This window comes from Lytechinus pictus, chromosome 3 (genome assembly GCF_037042905.1).
Source record: "Lytechinus pictus isolate F3 Inbred chromosome 3, Lp3.0, whole genome shotgun sequence".
NCBI classification, from domain to species: Eukaryota; Metazoa; Echinodermata; class Echinoidea; order Temnopleuroida; family Toxopneustidae; genus Lytechinus; species Lytechinus pictus.
Window position 1 is genome coordinate 26,206,663 of NC_087247.1, and position 26,251 is coordinate 26,232,913.

Consider the following 26,251-nt stretch of genomic DNA (forward strand, 5'->3'; position numbering starts at 1 on the left):
AAGTCTAAAAACAAAGAAATATCAAAGCCTACATAGGACAAAAAATATGTTAAAATGATTGTTTAAACCCAATTGAAATGTACAGTATTAATATACTCACTTTAATACAAAGAAGAAGTTTCGTATAGAGGCAAGCTAATTTGTACACGTACAATAGCATGCATGAAACGTGTTTAATTTTTTAGGGGGTATTTTTTTATATTTGAATCGGAAAATAAATAATACTACTGGTATCCAAGAACATTTCGATGTATTCAGTCATACTCTCAATAACTTGAAATCGGATTTTTTTTTCGTAGAATAAAATTCTTTAAGTTTTTGTAAACAACCATTGTTTTGAGTGCAAAGTTTGTTGTCAAGATCTGATGAGGATTCAAGCGTTTACTCCTATTGTGTTAAATCATTGAAAATCTGGGACAACTTTTTTAGCACAAGAATTAAGGAGCTGCACTCGCGCATAAATCTCGAAAGAGCGGATTAAGAAAAGTGCTGAAAATGTTTATCTTCTTCTTTTGTTAGAATTACTCAGGGCCTTTTCACACGTGAATCTTGAATCATCGCAAGAATCATCGTTATAATGATGATTGTAATTCGTTTTTAGAATCGTACCTTTCACACGCTCTTTCGAAAACTGCATGTGATCTGAGTGAAACTTAAATGGAAGTCACATCCGAAGGTGAGAATTTGAATTCGTGATTCTGGTTTGGTTTCACACGTGCTAAAAAAAATCGTCATTAGCCTTATTTTTTTTACTGGAATCATCATTTAAATTAACGATTTTTTACCGTGTGAAAGGGCGGATAAAGAAATCCCTGACTTGGAATATAATTGTGTGCAATTACCTCAGTCGGCTAATCAAACATAATCATGTATATAGCATTTTGTTCCTCACTTTGTTGTGGGGCCCTTTTTTCAGCGGTGGCTGTGACATATTATGTATAATAAAGCTGCGTTTTAACCGTGCGCATGTAATCGAGGGGGGGGGGGCACTAATATGAGGACGTTTGGGATCAGGGGCCCATCAGGGGGCAACTTGGGCTATATTGTGTGCAAGCTAGCCCTATTCTCTGAAGGCTCGGTAAAGTATTTCGGGAATAAAATTCTGTGGGCAGAGAGCTTGGAGTTGAAAAATGCAAGCGGCTCCCACATTACTTTCATGCTATATCTTATTCAGATCCACGTTCGAAAAAAAGCAATCACACACCCTCGTGTGAAAAATACCCTTCCCTCGACTTTCAAGAGCGAAAGAATAACCTTAAATGAAGGAAAGTTAACTGCAATCAATTCAGTGGATTCAGAAAATGGAAGTTCTAGTATAAAACGTTGGAGTGTAACTGGTTGTACATATATAGATTCAGTTACAATATGAGGGACAGACACGACCCCAAAAGTCACGTTTTGGGCTTGCCTTTCTTCCCCCTTTTCTTATCTTTTCTCCTTGTTTTCACTAGCCACAGCAAAATCGTAGGCGTGAGCCCCTTTATGCGGCGCCGGATTGTAACGTTTGTCATTGTTCACCGCGTCCAGATTTGACGCTTGGTTGTACAATTGCGTATACATGAAACGATTCAATACGAAATCAATGCCATTCACTGAATTTCTTTATAGCTTTCTATTGTACTTCAACTGTGTCTTATTCTAGCAGCTATTCTGAAGAAAAAAACCCATGCAGTCTCAATAACATAACCATTCAAGTTACTCTCCGTCTTCACTTGAAACGATGGTAAGTAAAAATCTAAGTGATTTTATGTTTGGTCTGATTGTGAAGTAAGATTATTATGTATTGTCTTAAACAGTGGCGTAATTACGGGGGGGGGGGCATGGGGGGCACGTGCCCCCCCCCCATCGACTGGGGAAAAAAAACGGGGGGAAAGGAAGAGAAACGTAGTGGGATAGAAGAAATTATTGCCATTATGATATGTTATATTATATTATATTATATATAACATGATACATTACATAAGAAATATTTTTTCATAACTTTATGAAACATAATTTGCTCAGGGACTGAATGTGTTCATCGTTCCTGGTGCTCGCATTGTCCGTTTAACGAGATTATAATCTTGCATTGCTGTACTAAAACATCCCGTTTTCAAGTCAATATACACATAAATATATTTCCACTTTGAGTAATCATTGTTTTATGTAGTGACATATGCTTCTTTTTCATGACTACTTAAAGTGATTGCCCCATTTTAAAGAGTTGATGTCTGAATATAAAATATTTCCAGTCCTTGCTACGTTCGCATTGGTGGATTGGTGAGATAATAATTATGTCTGCCCCTCATGAATTCCTAAAATCGTTCCTTAAAATATCCCTTTTTCTGATCTGAATATAAAAATGCTTCAGCTCGCGCTTCGCACTCGCGTCATTTGGTTAGTGAAATATGTATGGTATTAGTGAATTCCTACAAACAAGCCTTAGAATGCCCATCTTCAGGTATGAATATCCTTTAAATTTCAGCTCGATCGCGCTTCGCGCTCGCACTATTTGATTAGTGAGATGCGTATGATAATCATGATTACAATATGACTTTTAAAAATGCTTCATTATTGTGTTTAGATGTAAGTCTAATAAAATCAGCAAGCGCTTGGCAATCGCATTAGATATAGTGAGATATGTATACACTTAATAGATTCCTAAATAATAGTCCTTAAAATGTCCCTGTTTGGATCAATATATACAAAAATTTCAGCTCGCACTTTAGCAAGACAGGTACGTATCATGATTATAAAAATTTGCTTATAATGTCCCTATTTAGGTCTGAATATCAAACATTCTTAGCTCGCGCTTCCCGCTTGCATTATTTGATCAGTGAGATACATATCCGTTTAGTGACACAGTCCTTTAAATGTCTTTTAGATTAGTATACCTGGCAATTGAGCGCGCTTCGTGTGCCCACTAAGTGACTCAACATTTTTGCTGGTGCCCCCCCCCCAATGCCATGACCCACGGTACGCCACTGGTCTTAAAGCAAGAGTGAGCGGATGTTACCATTGACTGTTTGCTGTCAATAATGGCATAATGAGCCTACATAATTTGGCACCACAATTAATAAAACACAGTACAAATTAGCTTGTAGGGAAACTGAAATATTCTAAAAAGAAAGGTGCTTTTTATCTTTGCTAAAATGATTATTGCACAATGTATGCATGGTATGTATAGAGGCGAATTACTGTATTAAAATTCAAATGGACCTGAACTATCTATTAGACTATATATATATTTAATATATATATATATAGTCTGCTACTTAGGAATACAATAGATCCTACTAAAAATTGGTAATAGAGTACAATTTAATAATATATCAATATTATACAATATACAATTTTCTATTTACATTTTTATGTGAAATATTTAAATATTGAAGCGTCGAATTGGTTGATTGACATTTTACATGTTCACTCTGCCATTACGAATCACTATAGACACAAGACTTTGAATCACACACTATCAAAAAAATTGAACAAATTAATACCTACAAAATTAATAAATGGCTGACAAAGATAGGAAAGAAAATCAATGCTCTACGCTCTTTGTAATACGACACCTGAGACATTATTGATTTTTTTTGCACGCCCTAAAATAACATCCTTTTGGAACGCATTGCGTATGAGAGTGACTGATTTTTATCCTATTCATTTCCCTTCATGCGAAACTATTTTATTTGGATTATTTGAACCATTAAGTTCAGCCATTTCAGCCATGTCAGCATTTGATTTTCTTTTTTTTACTTGGTTAATAATTCATGTTACGTTGGAAATACAAAGAGAATCGATCAGCCTAGTTTGAAACAATTTATTGTTGTTGTTGTTGTTGTTATTATTATCAATTTCAGGATTTTCCATCTGTTGAGAGGGCAGTGAATGTGTACAGAGAATGTGCTAGTGCTCCTACTCTCTCATCTGCTTCCATACAAAAGACTGGAGATTGTTTAGTTAGTGTACATTCAACATGGAGTCAGAGAGATTTGGAAAGAGAAACTACAGTCAAGTTTAGAAAGACACATATTGTGACCATAGACAGCAAAGGACAAGTAGGAAACGTCTTTGATCCAGCGACCAGCACTGAACTTAATTCCGAGTAAGATGAATTCCTAATTTTTACCATCGTAAAGAGAAATCTTAGTCTAAGTGTAATTCAGTCTTAGGAGGTGTTGCAAGAGAATATTTGCAATCAATCGCAAATTTTCTGTTGCAATTTCAAAATCAATATATCCATTTTAGCTGTATCAAATCACTCCTTGTTTCAAGGAGCAGATTAATCAGTCACAAAGTTACAATTAATTGCAAGAAATTTGATATATTTAGGGACCGAAAATAGACTTGCGATTGATCGCAAGTTTCTTGCAACGCCCCATTAATCTAAATTTAGTTATTCCGTTTAACTTTGGATCATTTTCATGAAAAGCTGCTGAATATGTATTTTTTCTCCTTTAAATTCTTTAGGCAACGGGTTCGATCGTCACCATCTGGAAAACTAAAGGCTGTGTTGAGGAAAGTCAAGGATAGGAAAGGAGATGAAATACAATACTTAGAGGTATCATTTTATTTTCCCTCATCACATTTATCATTAAGATCAATTATGAACAAAGTAGAAAATGTGTTTACTACAAGTAGATGCTGAAACAGTGTTCACCAGCAGCATTCGTGCAAATAAAGTCTCCGCTCTGGGAACTCATCATTGTATGAAATAAATCTTTGCTACCATGTTCTTTCTTTGATAATTCACGAGAAGATATATAGAAAACACGAAAAAAAAATAAAAGTCATCTATATCAACATGCTCTCGCCATTCTTGAATACGAAATCTTGATGCCATTTTTAACTTGGGTATTTGCAGGTGTGAAACAATATTCGAAGCATTAATTAACACTGATATGCCTGCTCTTTAAGACCATAATACAATATACTATTCTACTATAGCTAGCAGGCTGTAACCTTTATTCCGAATGAAAATGACTCAGATTTCGAACAAAATTATGCGGATTCGCTATGAGTTGCAACAATAAAGCTGTAATTACACCCCTCTACTTTATCTGTAAAATGTCTCAAAAGCCAAAACTTGATGCCATTTTACATCTTGTGTTTTCAGGTGTGGAACGATATTGGAAAGATTCATAACAACAATTTGACTGCTCTTGGTAAACATGGCAACGTGTATGATGATGGTAGGTCATATGATATAGTAATTCAATGTCCAAAACCAAAGAAACAAACATAACCTTACTGTATATGGAGTGAAGATAAAAATAATATTAACAGCATTGTGATCAATTGATCGTTTAATAATTCAAAAAAAAATCGAGGGGGAGGGGCACATCCGGCCCGTCCCCCCCCCCCCATTGAGAGTCATATCAAATTTATCGTGACGTAAATTGCCATCATTTGGAAGTAAAGACTTATTATCAGTCACGTTATTAGGTAAATTTAAAAATGGTGGAAGGAAAACATGGAGAAAGACAAAAAAAATGGAGCGGTGTCTGTGGTCTTGGAACTATTACTTCACTGAGAAAAGCATTGCACTAGCTTTAATTCGTCTTGCTACCCCCCCCCCAAAAAAAAAAATAATAATGGACCATGGGATCACCTGAGATAATTAAACTGCATCTTACATATTACACTAGGAAAATTGACATTATTCAATAAAAATATTTATATCTAATATGTACCAAAATTTATCTTTCCACAATTTCTTTTTTTTTAAATTTCCATCATGAGATGAATTTGGATGTTTGGAGTGGTCTCGAAGTGAATCTCAGCTATTGTATGTGGCAGAGAAGAAGCAACCAAAATCTGCCTCCTATTTTGACAAGTCCATTGATATGAGCTCGGATGAGTGTTCTGAAGAGGATTCTAAAACCAGGGATACAGCAATAAAGGTGATGATTCGATATTTTTGTCAAATTTAAAATTCAAGGATACATATTATTATTTGATCTCTTATCAGTGGACCTTATTCTCTCAAGATATACTTTTCCAATTAATTCCAAACTCACATAGTATGTTCACAGTTTGGACTATTTTAAGATTTTATTTACAGTATAGTATGCACAGAAACAACAACAACAACAGCCAATCAAAGTCCATGTTTCATGGTATTAAAAATATTTTCAAATATAAATTTATATGGTGAAAGAACCCATGAACCTAATTTTTTTCTACTTCTTCTTCTTTTCTTTCTTTCTTTTATTCTTTCTTTCTTTCTTTCTTTCTTTCTTTAAATAAATAAATAAACAAATTAATAAATAAATAAATCTGCCATCAGTTGATCCAATTTTTTGCTCACAGGCATAATCAAGTTCTATCTACTCTGTCTACTACAGGGAGACCAGTTTCTCTACCGCCAAGATTGGGGTGAGATGTTAGTTGGAAAGCATTCTCCAGTTCCTTGCATCTTGAACCTTCAGACTGGTCAAGTGACCATGCCAGAGGGTCTGCCCAAGGATGTCTCTATCGGTCAAGCAGTCTGGACTCCTGATGATAGCGGGATAGTGTTCGTTGGATGGGAGAACGAGCCCTATAGACTAGGAATGGTCTATTGTGCAAATAGAAGGTATATAGAGCAATCACTCCTATTGGCTATTTAAGACAAGAATTCGTAATTTCAAAATTACTTTCTTCAATTATTCAGTTGCAATATCTATTTAATAAGGGGACATTCACCCTGAGGAAAGTTTGTTGTAGATATCAGAAAATGTATAAATAAATACCGGTGAAGGTGTGAGCAAAGCCCATCAAAGATTAAGATAGTTATTAATGTTTTTTTAGGTATTTGATTTGTGACGTCATACACGAGCAGGTGCCCCATGTGTTATATAATATAAAATGCATAAATTGCAATTTTTTAATGGTTCATGATGATTATACATTTTTTCTTTCAGAAGCGGGTGCAAAAAAAAATGTTGATATACTAAAGGTATAATAAAAACAATTTTCAATTTGTTGAAAAAATGACATCTCATTGGCTTTTTACTTCACAAAATAAATTGTGAAGAAACTGATCACATATGACGTCAAAAAACTCTCATAACTTTTTAAATCTTTGATTTATTTTCCTGAAACCTTAACCAATATTTTTATTTGTATTTTTCTGCTATTTTACAATGAACTTTTCTTTAGGGTGAACTCCCCCTTGAAGTCAGAGAGCAAGAATATTATAAATCAGTTATTGTAAGCATGGACACTAGTGTATTCTCCTGAGATTATCACAGTTTTATAATAGAACTTGGGATTTAATCATTCCGCTGACACTGTATTATGTTTGCGTGTGATGACCATTGGGATATTGAAACATTTCCTGTCAAGAATATTCGATTTATTGATTGATTTTACTCATGGCTAAACAAATCCAACAACTTTGCCATACAAACTATGCTTTGTTTATATTCATCATCACCCGCTATTTTGACCATTATGTAAATTGATGGCCAACTTTGGTTAAAGAAAAACGGCTTTGTAAAATGTAATGACTTTGAACGACTGGTATTTACTAAATTCACTCAACAGGAGTTCCATTTATCATCTGGATCTGTCAAGTAAAATCTGCAGTAAGTATTACATGAACATCATGTTGTTTATAGAAAGTATAGAAGACGGAAGAATCTCTCTCTACGCATGCTCAAATAAAGATAAATAGGGGGGCTGATCTCGCGCAGATCATAAAATAATGGTGAAAATATTTCGCCCTTTTTTACCTTTCGTCTTGTTTTTAAAAGCTTAACATTATTACATAAAAAATAACATATCTGGATTTTTATACGAATTTAAGTCAATGAACTGTCCCTCAAGGCTCTATTTTATTACCAATCGTATTTTTCAGAATGGATACCAACGATATTGCGGCCCTGTCAACCTTTGTTGATTGTCATTGTTTTAATTTGCAGATGCCGTCAGCGCCACAGACGAGTCTGTTAGGTCACCAAGTTTTAGCCCAGATGGTTCTAAACTGATATATCTTCAAAATTCTTGTCATGGACCTCCCATGAAATGTGCCCAATTAAAAGTGGTAAAGCTGTTCATGGACTTACTATTTCAACCCTTTTAACTCGTATAAAAATGTGCATTGGTATTGAATTATCAAACAGGTAAAAGGAATCTTTGACTTCACGGTGAAAAAAAAAGAGTCTACGTAGAATGTAAACCTAGGAGACTTTTCTTGATATCTGTGTCCATTGCCAGGATTTAGAAAGGATCAAAGCAGTAAAATATCCTGTTGTAAAAGAAATAATTTGATAAACAATGCAATTTCTAGTTAAAAAATGTCCGGTCATCCTGATGGTACATCTTCTTGAAAAACTGCTGTAAAGAATTGTGATTGTAAATGGTTATTATCAACGTATTTGAGCCCAAAAATATAGAAATTAAACGAAAATTGAAATACAGAGTCCGCTGGAAAAAAACTTCCTTTCATACATACCTTCTACATTTGACTCACCCTGGGGTCACCAAGGCTGGTAAAATGTACGTCCGAGATCGGCCTTGAACCCATCCTTTATGATACAAAGTTCTGCATGCATTTCTTTTACAGTATATATTTCCTTTTCTGTATTTTTTCCATGCAGTGTGAGTGGGAGAGTAAGGAGACACATGTTGCAGTCGATATAGTCCAATGCCCCACAGGTATTAAAGAAATTGTCAGTTTGAAGAATGTGTTGTTGAGTAAAGATTATAATACATCTCTTTGGTTGTTTTCTTATTCATTATCTCCCATATTCGACTTCGCTATATTCGGTGGCAATAGATCCACAACTCCCCGAAATTAAAACAATATCACGCAATTTGCTTTTGTGACCAAATGAGCATTTTTGCATCACCAAAATTTACAGAAAATTAGGAAATTTCGGAAAATTATCCTCTTTTGGATGCTTGTAAATAGATTGTAAACTTATGATATATATTTTGTGGGTTTTTTTGTCTAAAACAGAAGAAAGTCCCTTTCCTGGTTTATACATTGGTCGTTTTCAGCCGCAATGTTGGTTGGATAATACGACTATTCTTGCCAGTACTCCATGGAGAAGTAGCCGGGTAAGTCCTACATTTTTATATTTCAGTCTCTTTTTCATTCATCACCAAATCGAGTGGGAATGTATTTTAAGATACAAAGGAATATGAAAATGCACTCTTTTCAGACCGCCTTTTTGTCGTATTTTTCTTCCGAATTAGTTATGCTCTGCGACTCTACGACACTCTTAAAAAGTATTGGTCAAAATAACCAATGTGGTGCCTATATCCTACCGACAAAATGGTCAAAATTAACCAATTCTTTAATTACAATCTACCAGATTTTTTGTCGATATGGCCTTGTGAGCATTTTTATTAGAAAGGACGCATGTATGTTCACCAAAAGATCAGTTACTTTGATCAGTCTTTTATAAAAGTGTTTCACATCTACCATAGATATCATTGAGCAAATCCGGAGGGGAAATGGGAATAAATATAGTGCCTAATAAAAAGATGAATGGTCCAAAATAACGTTTTGAGTGGGAAAACCTTAGCTCAGCCGGTAATTTTTTAGAAAGAGAAAGAGGGAATGTAAGGAACAAAAGAAAGAAAGAAAAGAAAAAATAAAGAAAGTAAGAAAAAAAAAGGGGGGAGGAGGAGAAGAAGAAGAACAACAACAAATTTAACCCAAAATCTTGGGGTGGGGAAATTTCAGGAGGACTGACGCCCAGGAGTGCCTTTTCAATCCCTTGCCAAAACGAACTTATCGTCCTTTTTTCACAACTCTCCATTCTTCAATCATGTTATTTTCTTTTGTAGGCAATCATTTCAATAAACATCTGTACAGGGGAAGTTATAAGACTTACTGACTGCTCAGAATATGGGAGTTGGCTTTTCTGTGACATCAAAGAGAGAATGATTCTAGCATACAGATCGTCACCAACTAATTCAGGTCAACTGGTAAGAAAATATTTTTCATATTTCACATTTATAATATATCTTATTTCATTCGCACTTTTAAGGCTTATTTCAAATTTTTGTAAATTTGAATTAAATTATTTTAATTCAGTTTATCTTAGAAATTGTGAAATAATTTAGAAGTAAAGAATGAAGAGCAAATAATTATTCAGATTAAGTATTTCAAGATTTTAAAAGACATCTCCAATGAGAACTTTAAGTGCATGTTAGCATTGTGAAACTTTTCTGGTTGGTTTTGTAAATATCACATTTATTATACAATCTTTCATATTTTGTTTATATCTGAATTTGTTTTATTGAGTGGATCATGAATCTCTGATGTACAATTATCTGTGAAACTTAGAAACAAGAATAAAGCTACTCTGAGTAAACTTAATATCTCTCTCGTATTTTATGAAAATGTATTATAATAGGAATTCAATATTATTTTATAAAACAAATAATTTTGTATCTTCGAACAAATGCAAAAATGACTAATTTCCATTAAACTCATTCAAATTAATGCTAAATCTATCGCTCTGTTGAACATTTTATTTGCGTTTAAATATTTTTTTTTAATTATTTTTCTTATTCCTTTCATAGAAAGATTTTATTCAAAATCAAACACAAAAACCCCCGAATTTATTAATTCCACAGAAATATCAAGAAGCAAACATGCTTACAACAGCTGTACAGGCGTACATTTTTCTAATGATGAAACCAACTTCTGATATATTTTTTACTAAGAACCCGCTCAATTGCATGTTTCGATACATTTTTAAAAGAACTGAAATATGCCTTTTCTTTTACAACGTGTCGAGAATATAAAATATTTAGCGTGTAAAATAAAACGATTTACATTATATTGAGCATCTGGGCAACCAAACAAAAACAAATTCTTATTTAAATTCATGCAATTATTACCAAAAAAAAAGAAATTTGGAAGTTCTGAATATATTGGTGAGATCTTATTGGTATTATTATGTGATAGCAGGTAGAAGAGCATTATTATATTGTTTGTGTGTGTGTGTGTTTTCATTATTAATTCATGTTACATTATTTTTGAAATTATTTTGAAAAAGCAAATAAAAATGTGGTGTTAATCGCTTTATATAGAGGACTACACCAATAATTTTGCTCTGGAGTTGAGTTTACAGTGTTAGTACAACACCTACATGGGCATCATTACAGCGCCTTTGGTTGTTACTTAACAATCTTTGGTGTCAAGTCCAAACTTCTAGGGCGTAATTTAAAGACATCAAGGTGTGTTCCTCTATAGGGACATCAAAGGGTGTCTGTTTTAACACCTTTTACAATCTTAGAAAAAAGGGTGCCGGTATGAACTTTTCTTTGTCCCGTATTTGGAACCTTAAAAGGTTCTCCAAAGAAACATAAAAGTCCTTTATACTGTATAACCATTTTGGGGGCTCTACAAGAAACCGTTTAATGTTCTTTAGATTAACAACATAGCTTTTCAATAACCCTATTAGAATTGGTGAGGTTTCTCACACCATCAGGAGCCCTATAAGATGTATAAAGGGCATACATTCGTAATTCCGAAGCTTCGTTATTCCGAAGGTTCGGATATTCCGAAGGTTCGTTATTCCGAAGGTTCGTATTTCCGAAGGTTCGTAATTCCGAAGGTTCGTTAGTCCGAAAACGAAATGAGGTGCGTAATTCCGAAGGTTCGTTAGTCCGAAAACGACGTGAGGTTCGTAATTCCGAATGTTCGTTAATCCGAAAACGAAATGAGGTTCGTAATTCCGAAGGTTCGTTAGTCCGAAAACGAAATCATTAACGAACCTTATTTCGTTTTCGGACTAACGAACCTTCGGAACAACGAACCTTATTTCGTTTTCGGATGAACGAAACTTCGGAATATCGAACCTCATTTCGTATTCGGATTATCGAACCTTCGGAATAACGAACCTTCGGAATAACGCCACAAATGTTCGGATTAACGAACCCTTTTACGTTTTCGGATTAACGAACATCGAGGTATAGGCAATTCACGTGTTTCGGAAATACGAACCTTCGGAAATACGAACCTTCGGAATTATGAAGTGTAACCGTAACCTTAAAAGTTCCTTATACATGTAGAACCGAAAACGGCTCTAAAAAAAACTGTTAATTCTTTTCCATTTCTTTGAAGAAGGTTCCAAGGACGGGACAAGGTTCTAAAATTTCTAAGAGTGTGCAATGAATAATGATTTTTTTTTAAATTTAATTTTACTTATTTGCATCAGGTAGTTGGTATTATACCTGAGGAGGGTGATATTTCAGACATCAGATGGACCCCATTGAACAAACCTAGTCTGACCTTGCCTGACGTATCATGGTCTGTTATTACTCTCAAACCTGAGCCTCAGCAAGGTTGGTATGATTAAATATAATATGACTGTAATATGCTAATAATTATAAATATTATTGTGATCATAAATTGCGATGATGGTGATGACAATAATATTAGTGGTGACAATTTACCATTATCATTTTATCATTATTATATTATTTTATCAACATTACTATCAATCTTATTTGTTATTGTCATTGATATAACCAATAGTGATACAAATATTTTATTTATCATTATCACCATTATTCTCCTTCTTCCTCTTCTTACTATTATCATTATTATTATCAATATCATTAATTTTGTTGTTGTGCTGCTGCTTTTGCTGTTATCACGTTGAAGTCCGATGGTTGTTATATTTATGGTTTGGAGGCGAACAACAAATACAAATCACAAACTCTATATATTTCTTATTCTTCAAGTTTGTGCATCACTCAGTGATTGCTGGCTATATCCATGATATTAGGTACCAAACTGGTATAAATATCCCTTAATCTATAATGTTTTCGTTTCATTTGATTTATCATTTTTAGGAAGCAATATTGATTTTGAAACCATCATCTTGAAACCAACTAGAGATTCACTCAGACCAGAGAGGAAGCTTCCTCTCTTAGTGATGCCCCATGGTATGAAGTCATAATTTTTATCATCAAATAAAAAAAATAACAAAAGAAGATAAGCCCTATTGTAACCTGGGTCCCGTCTTACATAGAGTTGTGATTGATCCGATCAATCTCATATGGATGACCATCAATGTCATAGTTTTCCCAAAGAAAAAACTGGCAGGGTGTCCGTTTGTAAACAAAGAGGAACATACTGAATTGTCTAGATAATAATAATACTGTAGTTTTTTTTTTACATAATAATATGTTGAACAAACATGCAGTTTATATGTTGACGTTGCTGGCTTTCCATATAGTTGTCACGGTGGTTGATAGGATCAATCATATATCGTTGTAAGAGGGTAATCCAGAACTGCTTTCGGCGGGTTTTAATCTCGGGATCGCGTGTCTCCTCCTCATCCTCTGGCCCAAATTTGGCAATTTCATTGAAAGAGCAAAGCGAGACTAAAGGCGCCACTTTCCCGACTGCGGTTGGGGCTGGCGAAAGCTGGATACGCCCCTGGAAGTACGAAGCCGAACATAGATACGGAACTGATCAGTAGAAAGGTCCCCTTGTTATAACTCAACCCCCTCTCTATAAAAGAAACCCTAGCTAAGGGCCTGAGATCAAATGCCTTGAAGGCTAATAGGAATTTATCCCTCTCAGAACCTTTTTCTATTTGGAGTAACATCTAAAGGGTATTATTGATTCTATTATATAACACTATCGAAACAACCAACAATGGGGCCCGTATGTCTTCGAATTCGTCTCAAAATTGAGTGAAAGAGGTCGAATTACTTCCATTACTTCTCAATAAGTGAATCTAGGTAGAATGATGGACACATCAATCCATTTTTTAAAAACATGACTGTGTAGAAACATCTCGGTTGGAAATCCTGTATTCATTTTCTTTATGTACATTTTCTCTCTTAATCTTCGCAGGGGGTCCTCATTCAATATTCTGTGCAGATTATCTCATGTTTGCTGGAGCGTTCTGTCGACTTGGATTCGTTGTCACTTGTGGTAATTTGTTATAGCGTATTATACAGTTAAATATCTTATTTTGGATTATAAAGAGTTCAGATTAATATTTGCATTTCGATAGTCTGCAAAAAGGAAAAGAGAAAAATAATCTAATCTACTAATGACCATATCCTATATTTTTATATTTCTTTAATCTCATTTTGATCGAATTATCTATTTTAAAATTCTAATTTATGTATCAATATATTCACTTGCTTGTTAATTCGTGCATCTTTCGCTCTGTCTACTTATGGTTCTTTTTGTAAAAAATATGATAAAAAATAATGCTACGATTGTACTCGTAAGAAACTCCCTGAAAATACTCTACATAATACTGATATAAAAGTGGGCTTGATAAAAATCTACACTTTTCAAAATCTGCCATAATTACATATAAATACGAAAAGTGTCTTCTTCAGACATTAAGAGACGTCGTTATGTTCTCGTCTATTCATGCTATAAATATACAAGTGTTATCAACAACTTATAGCGAACACTATAGCACTATTTTGTCAAGAGCGTAAAAATTGCCATAATTGAAAGCAGTTGGGAAAACAAATCAACACTTATAATTGTCTAAATACTTTTAATTAAATCAATTCCTCTATTGTCTTATACATATGTTCAATTAATTATATTAGAATGTTTTTTACAATTGTTTTACAAAACAGTTACAGTTTTAGATCTCCTCCAAAAAGTATTGACATTCAATAATTTCAATGGTTGTATTTGCTAATGCTTAGCGACAAAAATAACATTTACTGGTTGGCAAATAAATGCAATGATGTGACATATGAAGAAACCATTAGAAACATAACTTGTCGAACATATAGCTTGTGGAGAAGTAAGTTCCTATTTTGAAAATCAGCTTAGAAAAAAATAGAACGCGAGTGGTATATTAGCTTCGAAGCAAATTATAACGTGCACTCGTGTCATGAATAACCATTTTAAAAATATATTTTATGTGAATGTATCATGCTCACTTTTTGCTTTATTATTATTATTATTATTACTCTTTTGCAGTCAATTTCCGAGGTTCATTAGGTTTTGGACAAGCTTCCATCTATTCGATTCCTGGCCATTTAGGAACAAATGACGTACAAGATGTTCAGGTACGATAAATTTTGATATTTTTCATTCTGGCGGGTATATGCGACATAGTAGGCCTAAACGATAGTAGGGCCTAATAATGAATGGGATTTTTGTTTTGTAGGACCATACCGTCTGCACTATTTTGACGTTATAATATACTGCAAACCAAAATGTACCTCATTTGGATGACATATTTAATGATGAAGTATTTGCCCCCCAGAGCAAATATTACACTGCTAAAGAATTTATTTCAGCTTTTAATACTAAAAATCGAAACGATAAACCAAATCACTTTAGCTTAATGCACATAAACATTCGAAGCTTACAAAAGAACTTTGAAACTTTCAGTGAATTCTTAAATGTATTGAATAAATTTCCATTCTCTATTATAGGTATGACCGAGACGTGGTTACACTCAACAACCCCTCCCATATTCAAAATTGATAATTATACATTTAACCATATAGATCGTAAACAAGGTAAGGGAGGTGGGGTCGCTTTTTATATTCACAATGATATGCATTATAAAATAAGGGACGATATTCAACTTGACGGGTTAGAAACTTTATTCATAGAAATTATCGATGATAAACATAAAAATAAAATAGTCGGTGTAATATATAGGCCACCAAACAGCGTTGTTGATATATTCCTAGATAGATTAGAATTATGTCTCGAAACTGTATCTCGTGAAAATAAGGACATCTACATCATGGGCGATTTTAATATAGATCTCTCAATACCTTATACTGCCCTCGGCCAACACATGATCACTTTGATGTCATCATTTTCTTTTAAACCTCTCATTGATAAACCTACGAGGATAACAAATGCGACACATACAATTATTGACAATATTTTTACAAATGTATTTAATACCAATAATAATGGAATAATATATTATGATATCTCTGATCATTTACCTATTTTCACGATATGTTCAAGCACCTATCGCTTACATAAACAATGCAACACAGAACACACTACTCGACGAAAAGAGACCAAGCGCAACATAGATTCCCTAAAAACAGACCTGTTTACAGAAACATGGCAAGATGTTTTTCAAGAGCAGGATGTTAACAATTCATATGAAATATTCATAAACAAACTTCTTCATTATTACAACAAAAACGTACCTTTGACAAAAATAACTTCAAACAAAAAGAAGAATAAACAACCATGGATCACTCAAGGAATAATTAAATCTATATTTACTCGTAATAGATTGTATAAGATATCACTTAAATCACCTACAATAGAACATCAAAATAAATACAAAAAATATCGTAATAAATTAACATCTGTAATCCGTTTAGCACGAAAATCTTACTTCTCAGACAAAATTGAAAACAATAAAGACAATAACAAAACTTTATGGCATACAATAAATGACATTCTAGGTAAGAAAAAAGATGATCGAGACAATGATGAATTTTTAGAAAATGGTGACCACATCAGAGACCCCAGTGTTATTGCAAACGCATTCAATTCATTTTTTACTAATGTTGGTCCAAACCTAGCTTCGAAAATTGTTACCAATGACCATGATTTTTCACAATATTTAGATAACCATAACGAACACTCCTTATTTTTCAACCCTACAAATATTCAGGAAATGTTAGAAATTGTTCGATCCTTAAAACCCAGCAAATCATGTGGCCATGATGGGATAAGTGTATATCTACTTAAACAAATAATTTTTTTCCTGGCTTCTCCACTTGTACATATTTTCAATCTGTCTCTCTCTCAAGGTGTTTTTCCTGAATCGCTAAAACTTGCCAAAATTATTCCAATATATAAAAAAGATGACCCATGTCGGATTGTAAACTACCGCCCTATTTCACTGTTACCAAGCATTTCCAAAATACTTGAAAAAATTGTTTACAATCGTTTATACTCATTTTTGGACACTAATAAATTATTAATCCCCAATCAATATGGTTTCAGAAAAAACCATTCAACCGATTATGCAATTTTACAATTATATGATAAAATAACTGATTCACTTTCAAAAAAGGAGCACACTATTGGGGTTTTTATGGATTTATCGAAGGCGTTCGATACAATGGACCATCGCATATTACTGAGTAAACTAAAGACATATGGAATCAGAGGGATCGTACTATCTTGGTTTAAAGATTATTTAGCTAATAGACGCCAATATGTTAATTTTAAATCCAAATCATCTAATATATGCCCCGTAATATGTGGAGTACCACAGGGTTCAATCCTGGGACCTTTATTATTTTTAATATATATGAACGACATTGTGAACACATCACCCTTACTTACATATGTTTTATTTGCAGATGACACCAACATATTTTATTCACACCACAACTTAAACATACTTGTTGCAACTCTCAATCAAGAATTAAAGAAATTATCAATATGGTTTAAATCAAACAAACTTTCACTTAACATAGATAAAACAAATTTCATGTACTTCAAACACATTAATTCTAAACATATATTTCGCGATAATATTTATATCAATGATATACCCATTAATGAAAAACAAGAAACTAAATTTTTAGGTGTAGTGATCGATGCTAACATAACTTGGAGTAGTCACATTCGTAATATAAGCATGATGGCAGGAAGAGGCATAGGCATTTTGTATAAATTAAAATATTATATCTCTCAAAGATCGTTACTTATGCTCTATAACTCATTTATCTTATCGTATATATCTTATTGTAATATTGTATGGGGAAATAGTAACAAAATCAAAATCGATTCAATATTGCGCCTTCAGAAGAAAGCACTTCGCATTTGTCATCACTCCCATTATCTCGCTCATACTGATCCTATATTTCATGATTTTAAAACATTGAAGATCTACGATATTCACACTTATCAAACTGCTATTTTTATGTACAAATTTTCCACCAACACTATACCAACACCCTTTCGAAATATTTTTGTCTATAATAGAGACATCCATTCATACCCTACTCGACATTCATCTGACTTTCATTTAACAAACCCAAAACTAATAATTGCTCACAAAACAATACGGCATCACGGCCCGGATGTTTGGAACAACCTTCCGAATGATATCAAACAAGCTGCATCTCTTATATCATTTAAAGCTTCACTAAAGAGGTACCTTTTATCTAAATACTTATAAATTCTCACCTGCACTCGCACTCACTTGCACACACTTCATCTTGCCCCTCCCCCCCTTTCCTTTTATTATACTTTAAGCAATATAAGTGACATCACTTTTAAATAATAAAGACCCGGTATTTTTATTATGGTTTCCATGTAGCCTCTTTTCCCCTGGCTGCTATTATTTCAAGCTTTCAGCTTACGATAGCTGGCCTCTGCATTTAAATTCATTTGTTATTGTTTACATGAATATTATGTCTATATATCTACTTAACTACTATACAATTGTCACCTTTGTAACTTGATCAGTATGTATGTTTGATTTTATATCATGGTTATAAATTTGTAATTTTGATTTATTAATAAATGCAGAAATACTGCTTTAAAAAAAAGGTTCAAGGTTTTATTCATATCAACATTTCACATTTTCAACAAAATCAACAACTCAGTACAAACAATAATATACAATACAAACAATATTATACAATACAAACAATGATATTAGATAATACAAATTATCATAGATAAGCATAAATAAATATCGTAAAATATGAAATGTATACTTAATATAACAATAGAAAAAAGTACTATAATGTATTCTTGTAATTGGTTGCAATATAATGACAAAGAAAGAAAGAAAATGAGAGGTGTGGATATGAGGAGCCAAAGGTAAAAGCAGAGCTTGCTTATCGCCATGATCACCATCAAAATAACCGTTACTTAAAAATAAAATTCAGACTCAAAGTACGTAAGGCAAATATCCTGACCCCACTGGCGATCCAGGGGGAGGGGCACAGACGGCCCGTGCCCCCCCCCTTGAGAGGCACAATTAAAATTTGTAATGTAAAAAAAGCCGTTAAAACACAATTGCACCCCCTCCCTTCGAAAGTGAAGATTTTTTTTTTCTTTTTTTTTTGCTTGTCAAATTTTTCATCGGGAAATGGCCCCCTTGAAAATCCTGGATCCGCTCCTGCCTAACCCCCAACATAATCTTGCCCCTCCCCCTCCCCCTCCCCCCCCCCGTCAAAGTATCCCGTTGTCCCCTCAATATATCCCGGTGCTTCCCTCAAAAAATATTATCCTGGTGCTCTTCTCAAATTATCTTGGCTCGTCCCCTCAAACATATCCTGGACGCGACTCTAATGATGTTCATTTCAATACAGACATACTTACAACTATGCTGTATCTGAAACAATCATACATAAGATATGGAAGTTTGATTCAAAATTATTATATTTTGTTTGTTTTATCAACAGACCACAGTGAAAACAGTAATAAGGCAAGGTCTTGTTGATTCAGAGAGAATCGCCATTTCGGGTGGCTCGCATGCTGGTTTCATTGCTACACACATGATTGCGCAGTATCCAGTAAGTACATGTATAGATTCGAATTCAAAGTGGAAAATACATTTGTAAGGTTGCCATTGCCGAACTTTGGAGGATTGCATGAAAGAACTTGTCAGAAGTTTTATCCGATAAAAGTATGTTTTATCCGACAGTTATCACTTAGTGCTTCTCAACCAATCATAATCAAGGAAAGTTGTCGGTCCGATCCGACAACTGGGGACGAAAATGTTGATGATAATAGTGATGATGCTGAACATGCTGAAGATGATGATGATGCTGATACTGCTGATGATGCTGTCGCTGCTGCTGCTGCTGATGATGGTGGTGATAATGATTGTGATAGTGCTGCTTCTGATGGTGATTGTGATGACGATCACGGTGACGATGCTGCTGCTGCTTCTGATGTTGATTATATTGATGGTATTGGTGGTGGCTGTGAGGATAATGCTGTGGATTATGAGAGTGGTAATGACGATGTCATTGATGATGATCTTGCTGCTGCTGATGATGATGTTGGTGTTCGTAAGGCTCATGCTTTTGGAATTTCTTTCTGTATATAGTTCAATTATGTGTCAATTAAAAACGTTATTTTTTCTTATGTATTCTACCAAAGGAAATGTACAAAGTTTGTGTCACAAGGAATCCAGTCACTGATATTGCAGGTAAATAATTAGGCCTATAGACTAACAACATTGGTTTAAGAAGAAAAAAAAAGAAATTTGCTTTTGTTTCAGCCTTTGGACTTTTGTGGAGAAACTACATCTCTATGTTAGTCTAAACATGCCACTGGATTTTGTGAACACCCATTTCTGTTCGATAACGATGGTTATTGATCAATTTTAAACAAAGTCTGTAGTAGAATAGGCATATCATTGATCATAAGGTTATATTAAGTTTGATTCCCAGTACTGATAGTGAGAGTTCATTAAATATTTATTCATAAAATGACTAGCAACTTTATACGTTTGACAAATGTGATTCCCGTTTGAGTATGTCAGCTTTTTTATCAGTATTTGTTTGTTTGTTTGAATTTATTTTTATGATTAAAAGCTATAAAAAGGTGCACGATACGAAAAAGATAACCTTTTTTTCATTTAATTCTAAAAGTTTGGAACTTCCTTGCTTGATATTGTTTAAGATGGGTGAATAAGCTGTCTTTATTTAAAAAAAAAAATGGAGGCCTCAGCAATCCAATATCATGTGAACTTGTCGGTCCAACGTTTTTTGTTTCGTTATTCTGTTATAACAATTAAATTGTGTTGTTTGTTTGCCCCCCCCCCTTTTCGTTGCAGCCATGCTTGCGGGTACAGATATGCCACCTTGGTATGCTTATTTTTCTTTTCAATATAATTAGTTTTGATTTAATTTTAGGATAAAGTTGCCCTGGCATGTGTCTCTATCCCGGGTTGGGACACATCACCACGAAGGGCCGTCGCTAAGGGGGAGGGGGGGGGGGGGCTGCGACACCCCTCCCACTAAGCCTTCTAGGATATCATTGGTAAATCTGCGCTCCCGTCGGAAAAATGAAGAAAAGGGGCGAGAGGGTAAAAAAAAGGAAGGGAAAAGTGGGGGGAGAGGGAAAGGAGCAATAAGAAAAAAGAAGAAGAAATGCCCGAAATAGAGGAAAACAAAAGGAAAGAGAAAACAAGACATGCAGAAGGGGGTGAAGTAGGCGAGGTTTTGAGGTAAACCTGTAAATGTGTATCTGAATTATAGATGCGTAGTCTGAGATATCAGTTGGGAAAAATCACAAATTCGTCTGTTGCGCAGGCGCAGGACTGTTGGACTGACGCCTGTCGGAAATATCATTAACTGTCAGGTCACGGATAGGATTGGAAAATATCTTTTTTTTCCTAAAAAAGGGAAGATGTTTTAGTAGAATGTAGGCATGACAGGGGCGACACCAGAGTATTTTGGTAGGGGGACAAGATGGCCTAATCATATAATGGTAACATCTTTTTCCTCAATTGAACAAAATAAATGTACAATACTCAGACCTCTTTGTGATACACTTTTTTTAATACTTTAATCTCTTCTCTCTTTTTTCATCACTTTTGACAAACCAAGGAGGCACCCCTGCCCCTATATCGCCATCCTTGATCAACATCATTTATAGAACCCTCTTGAAAAAAAAATTTGGAAGAAACTTGATTAAAATCATGAGCTGTGGAATTATGTTTCCAATGTGCAATCTCGTTTGCAATCGATATCAACATACTGAAAACATTCTGTTTTCTTTTGTTCATTAGGACAATGACAGAGGTGGGAATTGACTTTGATTTCACCAAACCTCCATCAGCTGAGATGTATGCAAAGATGTTCAACTGTTCTCCGATGGCTCATATTGATAAGGTATGATGTTGGACATGTTGTTGTTTCTTTATTACACTTTATACAGATAATGCATTCATCTTTCTTCCTTTTTAGACAACGACCGAGGTTGGTATTTTTAAATCCTTCACCGCCATTCAGAATTAGATACATCATCAACTGAGGTATGAATTCATTAAGTTATAATTTGTATTTTTCATTTATATTTTTAATCATTGTTTTGGGGGCACATATACAATTAATGCTTTTCAGTGAATCTCCCTATTTTCACAGGCATTTCCATACCTCGAGTCTATTTCATATTTTCTATTACAAATGTGTTTCTATGACACAAAATTACCATTTATGTTATGTACACTTTGATTATTATCAGTTATGCTATGTAATTATTTTGTATCATTTCCTGTGTAGATGAATAAATACAAATTGGAATTTGTAAAAACTCCTAAACTAATACAAAAATCATAGGAGGAGAATTACTGTTGAACAAAGCAGACAAGAATGAAAATAACAATTTTATAGGTTTAGTAGAGGCTAATATTTTCTCGCTATGATATAATTACAGTTTGTAATATTAATGTAGTATCTTAATGAATATTGTATGCCCTGAAATTCAGTTTTTCTTGGCTAATAGACGCTTGTTTATATTACTTTTGCTCTGAATGGAACAATAAAGACAACATTTGAAAAGAGGACAATAATTTGTCTCCATCGTATTGTTTGAAACATTTAGAAGAGTAATGTTATATTCTTGTTCTGGGTCCCGTACGCGATTTATTTTGTCAGTACTTGTGTACCCGACGCGAGAGGGCAGTATACCGTGGAAGTAACATTTTCATGATTATGGGATTCACGATATAATAGGGTTTATATAGTCAGACTGCGCCTCATGAATATTAACTTTCATGGCGACACGAAACGTGAGGATATAGTGTACTGCAATTTCCGACTCAGTAATCAGCTCGAATTAATTGGTGTGGCGCTAAAGCCAATCCTGCAGTCGAGTTCATTGTGACGCAGGTTCGAGTCTGGCCGAGAACAATTTTTCAAAGAAAAGTCAGAGATTTGTAGTCTGATTCAAGGCCTCCAAAATAGCCCTCTCGTGTCGGGTGCCCAAGTACTGACCGGAGGGGGGGGGGTCGTTTCCTGTACGTTGCAGAAAGTGTTGCGCACTCATCGTCATCCTGAGAACGCTATTTTTTCAATTTTTCAGGCTATATATATTTTCTTTTTGTTCATCAGGTGAAAGCTCCAACTCTGATAATGCTCGGATCGGACGACCTTCGTGTTCCACCCCAGCAGGGCATACGCTACCATCAAATGCTCAAAGCACGAGGTGTCAAAACAAAGTTAGTACAGTTCCCAAATTAAGTACGCTACCAATAAGTATTATCTGATAATATCTGTACTATTTGGTAGTAATCTTACTATTTTCAATAGCGTCAAGTAATTTGTGTAAAGACATTGTCCTGCTTATGGGTAAGAAACAGAAGAAAAAAAATCTGCATCCAAAAAAATGTATTTTGATAAGATTTGTGAAGGAGATATTATTTGCTTTTTGATGTGCGATATTTCCATAGGGGCCAAGACCAACTAAAAATGACCTGATATTTTTTCATTATTGAGTAATAGCCCCCCCCCCCACCCAGGGGGGGGGGGGGCTACTTAGTATAAAAATGTATGATACGTATATGTGCCGCGGTCGAGACTCCCATTTTCAGCCTAAATTTCCGTTCCAGAGCATAACCAATTTAGAAAGCCATAGAAATTTATATTTTTCACTGTTCCAGAGACCCCCAAATTTACGATTTGTGGTTCCAGTGCGCTGCCATTTAAGATATAATGAGTTCCGGAGACCCCAATTTTTTATGTGGTCAGTTCCAGAGCTGATTTTTAGCAATCGTTGATCCAAAAGCTGTTCATAAGACCAAAACTTATAGTTCCAGAGCCCCCTATTTTCGACTTTGGTGTGGCACATAAGGAGTCATTTTATAATTCAATTAGCCCCCTCCCCCCCCCCCCCGGAGTAATAGGGATAATGCGATCGCGATAGTCACACAGAACACTCTTTCCACGCTGTTCCTTCTCGTCTCTTCCTAAATAACAAAATTTGATTTTTTTTTTTTTTTTTTTCAAATAGATTATTGATGTGTCATGGAAACAGTCATCCCATTAGCAACGTTGACGCAGAGGCAGATCGTTTCATGAACATGTATACGTGGATAACACAGCACCTCTAACACAATGATCCTCTATTATTGTGACACGGCATAAGCTCCAGGCGACATTTGCTCCTGTCTTCAGCAGAGGACTCGGGTTAGAGTTATAGGATTGTAATAGAGTTTTTTTTCTTCACAAAATATATGTAAAGGGAAGGATTTTGGTTCATTTATTTTCGGAGGATAGGTTTTATGTTCCAAATTGGCTTATAACGTGCAGACTTTCCATCCGAGCAATTGTCGCCGGAGCAAATGTCATGGAACATAATATCGTGTGTCGTTCAGAAGATAAAGTACACTCTGGAATTCACTCCCTTCCTCACGACAGTCTTCTAAAACGCCTTTTAAAACTTATATTTTTCTTTCTTAAATCGTTTATTTTCATTAGTGTAACGATTTTGTAACAATTAACGTTTCTAAATAATTCTAATTAATTCAATATATAGCTAGTTTATTTTGATTTTACATATAATTGAGAAATATTTACAAGTTATTGACACATGTCTCATATGCCTACACTCTAAAAAATATTGGGTAAAAGTGTTCCATGTGGGTAATTATGTATCCAAACAACATTGGGCATTTCTTTTGGGACATTTTTATTTATCCAGTGTGATGAGAATTTTGCCCATTCTAAAGTAATTGGGTAAAATGCTGCCCCAAATTGGTTGGACACATATTATTACACCCTCGTGGTGGTAAAAATTTTACCCAATATTTTTTACAGTGTATAACTTTGATTATTATTTTTTTTATGCTGTATCAGTAATTTCCACCCTTTAGATTATAGTTTGCAAGAATACTTTGTTTTATCATTTTCTTTATCTGTAAAACGCACAGAGATGTTTTATGCGCTTAATACATTAATCTTTATGATTATCAATATAGTATCATGTTGTTGTTGTAATAATGTCTACTTTGATGCGTCAATAAGAACATGCTATTGTCTATATATTATAAAAAACGGGGTTTTTCAGTATGTCTGTATGATATTTACGGTATAATAGTCCACGTAAAGAAACAGGAAATTGTCCATGAAATGAAGTTAAAGATTGATAGGTAAAAAATACCTGATAAGACAAGAACATTGTCAACATGAGTTAAAAGGATATATTCCAAAAGTATACTAGCTCAAGACTGTCTTGTTTTTGGCATTTTCCATATTCTGTTGTTACATTCACATTGTTAACCTGAAGGCAATAAATTATATTCTATCATTCTCTAAATGAATGACAATGGATATGATAAATCAAATTAAATCCTTAAGCTGTGATATTGTTAAGTCTTTGGTTTTTTTTTTATGGGTTCTTATCCGTTTTTTTTTTATAAGTATTGAATCGATGGATAAGTAATTATCAGTGAATAACCTCAGATAATTATTTGCAAAAAAAGTGTCATTTGCATGCCTTACCCCCTACATTCATTTTTATACCAACCAATGTATAGCTTACTATTTGATTTCCAAAATTCTATTTTAAAAGGCAGATTACAACGCATAATTAAAATGAGATTGAAATATTTTAAAAGGAAATAATAAAGAAAGTAGTTAATTGAGTATAAATGCATAAAGAATAACTTTTAATTCGGAAGCACTTATTAATTCTAACCCACCGAAGAGGTAAAAACGTGATGGAAAATGACAAAAGTCTGATGTCGAAGCAATCCCAGTTGGACTGTAAAATTGCCATGGGTTTTAAACAATAAAGAAAGAAAATATGGTATTAAAACCGTGATAGCTTGATTTTGGTTTACATTAAACATAATTAACACTTTTGTTATACTCAACCTCTTTCTTCATTGTTTCATGTTTATACTGATTAGGTTGTTATTCCCTGCCAACCCCCCCCCCCCGTGTGTCGCCAACACGTCGTGTATAGTGACATAACACAATAACACAAATAAACTCTTTCAAACTCATAAACTAAATGTATACAAACATAATTTAAATCTCAATGCGAATTTCATATAAACCAATACAGATATACAGGTACAACAAACAAAATAAAAAGTAAACGAAACTGCCAAAATGAATCATAAGGAAAGTGGAGTGCTTTTTTATGATACGTGAACTCAAATATGATTATAACAGCTTGGTATATTATTTTCTCGGAGATAATAAAACAAAACCCATTCTTATATAAAGTGAGTTTGGTTTGTTTTTATGCAAGGTACTTTTGGGGATCTGATATAATGCAATGAATGGCAGAAGATGAACTTCTGTGATTGAGAGTTTTGATGACAAAATGACGAAGAAATTATCACCATCA

General features: G+C 34.1%; 1 protein-coding gene across 2 annotated transcripts; it reads left to right on the plus strand.

Annotated features, from left to right (window-relative positions):
* The first annotated feature begins 529 nt into the window (after positions 1–529).
* On the plus strand, positions 530–25,244 carry LOC129257537 (acylamino-acid-releasing enzyme-like). 2 transcript variants are annotated; one of them, XM_064096713.1, is made up of 22 exons: positions 530–676; positions 1,643–1,723; positions 3,843–4,087; positions 4,453–4,543; positions 5,099–5,174; positions 5,725–5,885; positions 6,330–6,559; positions 7,513–7,553; positions 7,890–8,011; positions 8,568–8,625; positions 8,930–9,030; positions 9,766–9,906; positions 12,150–12,276; positions 12,790–12,882; positions 13,802–13,882; positions 14,906–14,994; positions 19,345–19,455; positions 20,048–20,096; positions 20,727–20,757; positions 21,684–21,786; positions 23,008–23,114; positions 23,906–25,244. In XM_064096713.1, the coding sequence occupies exons 2-22, from the start codon at positions 1,721–1,723 to the stop codon at positions 24,003–24,005; spliced, it is 2,160 nt and encodes a 719-aa protein (XP_063952783.1). In that variant the 5' UTR covers positions 530–676; positions 1,643–1,720; the 3' UTR covers positions 24,006–25,244. The 2 variants fall into 2 exon arrangements, with proteins under 2 accessions (XP_063952783.1, XP_054751862.2); XM_054895887.2 differs by lacking the exon at positions 530–676 and having other exon boundaries at positions 1,220–1,723.
* The last annotated feature ends 1,007 nt before the right edge of the window (positions 25,245–26,251 follow it).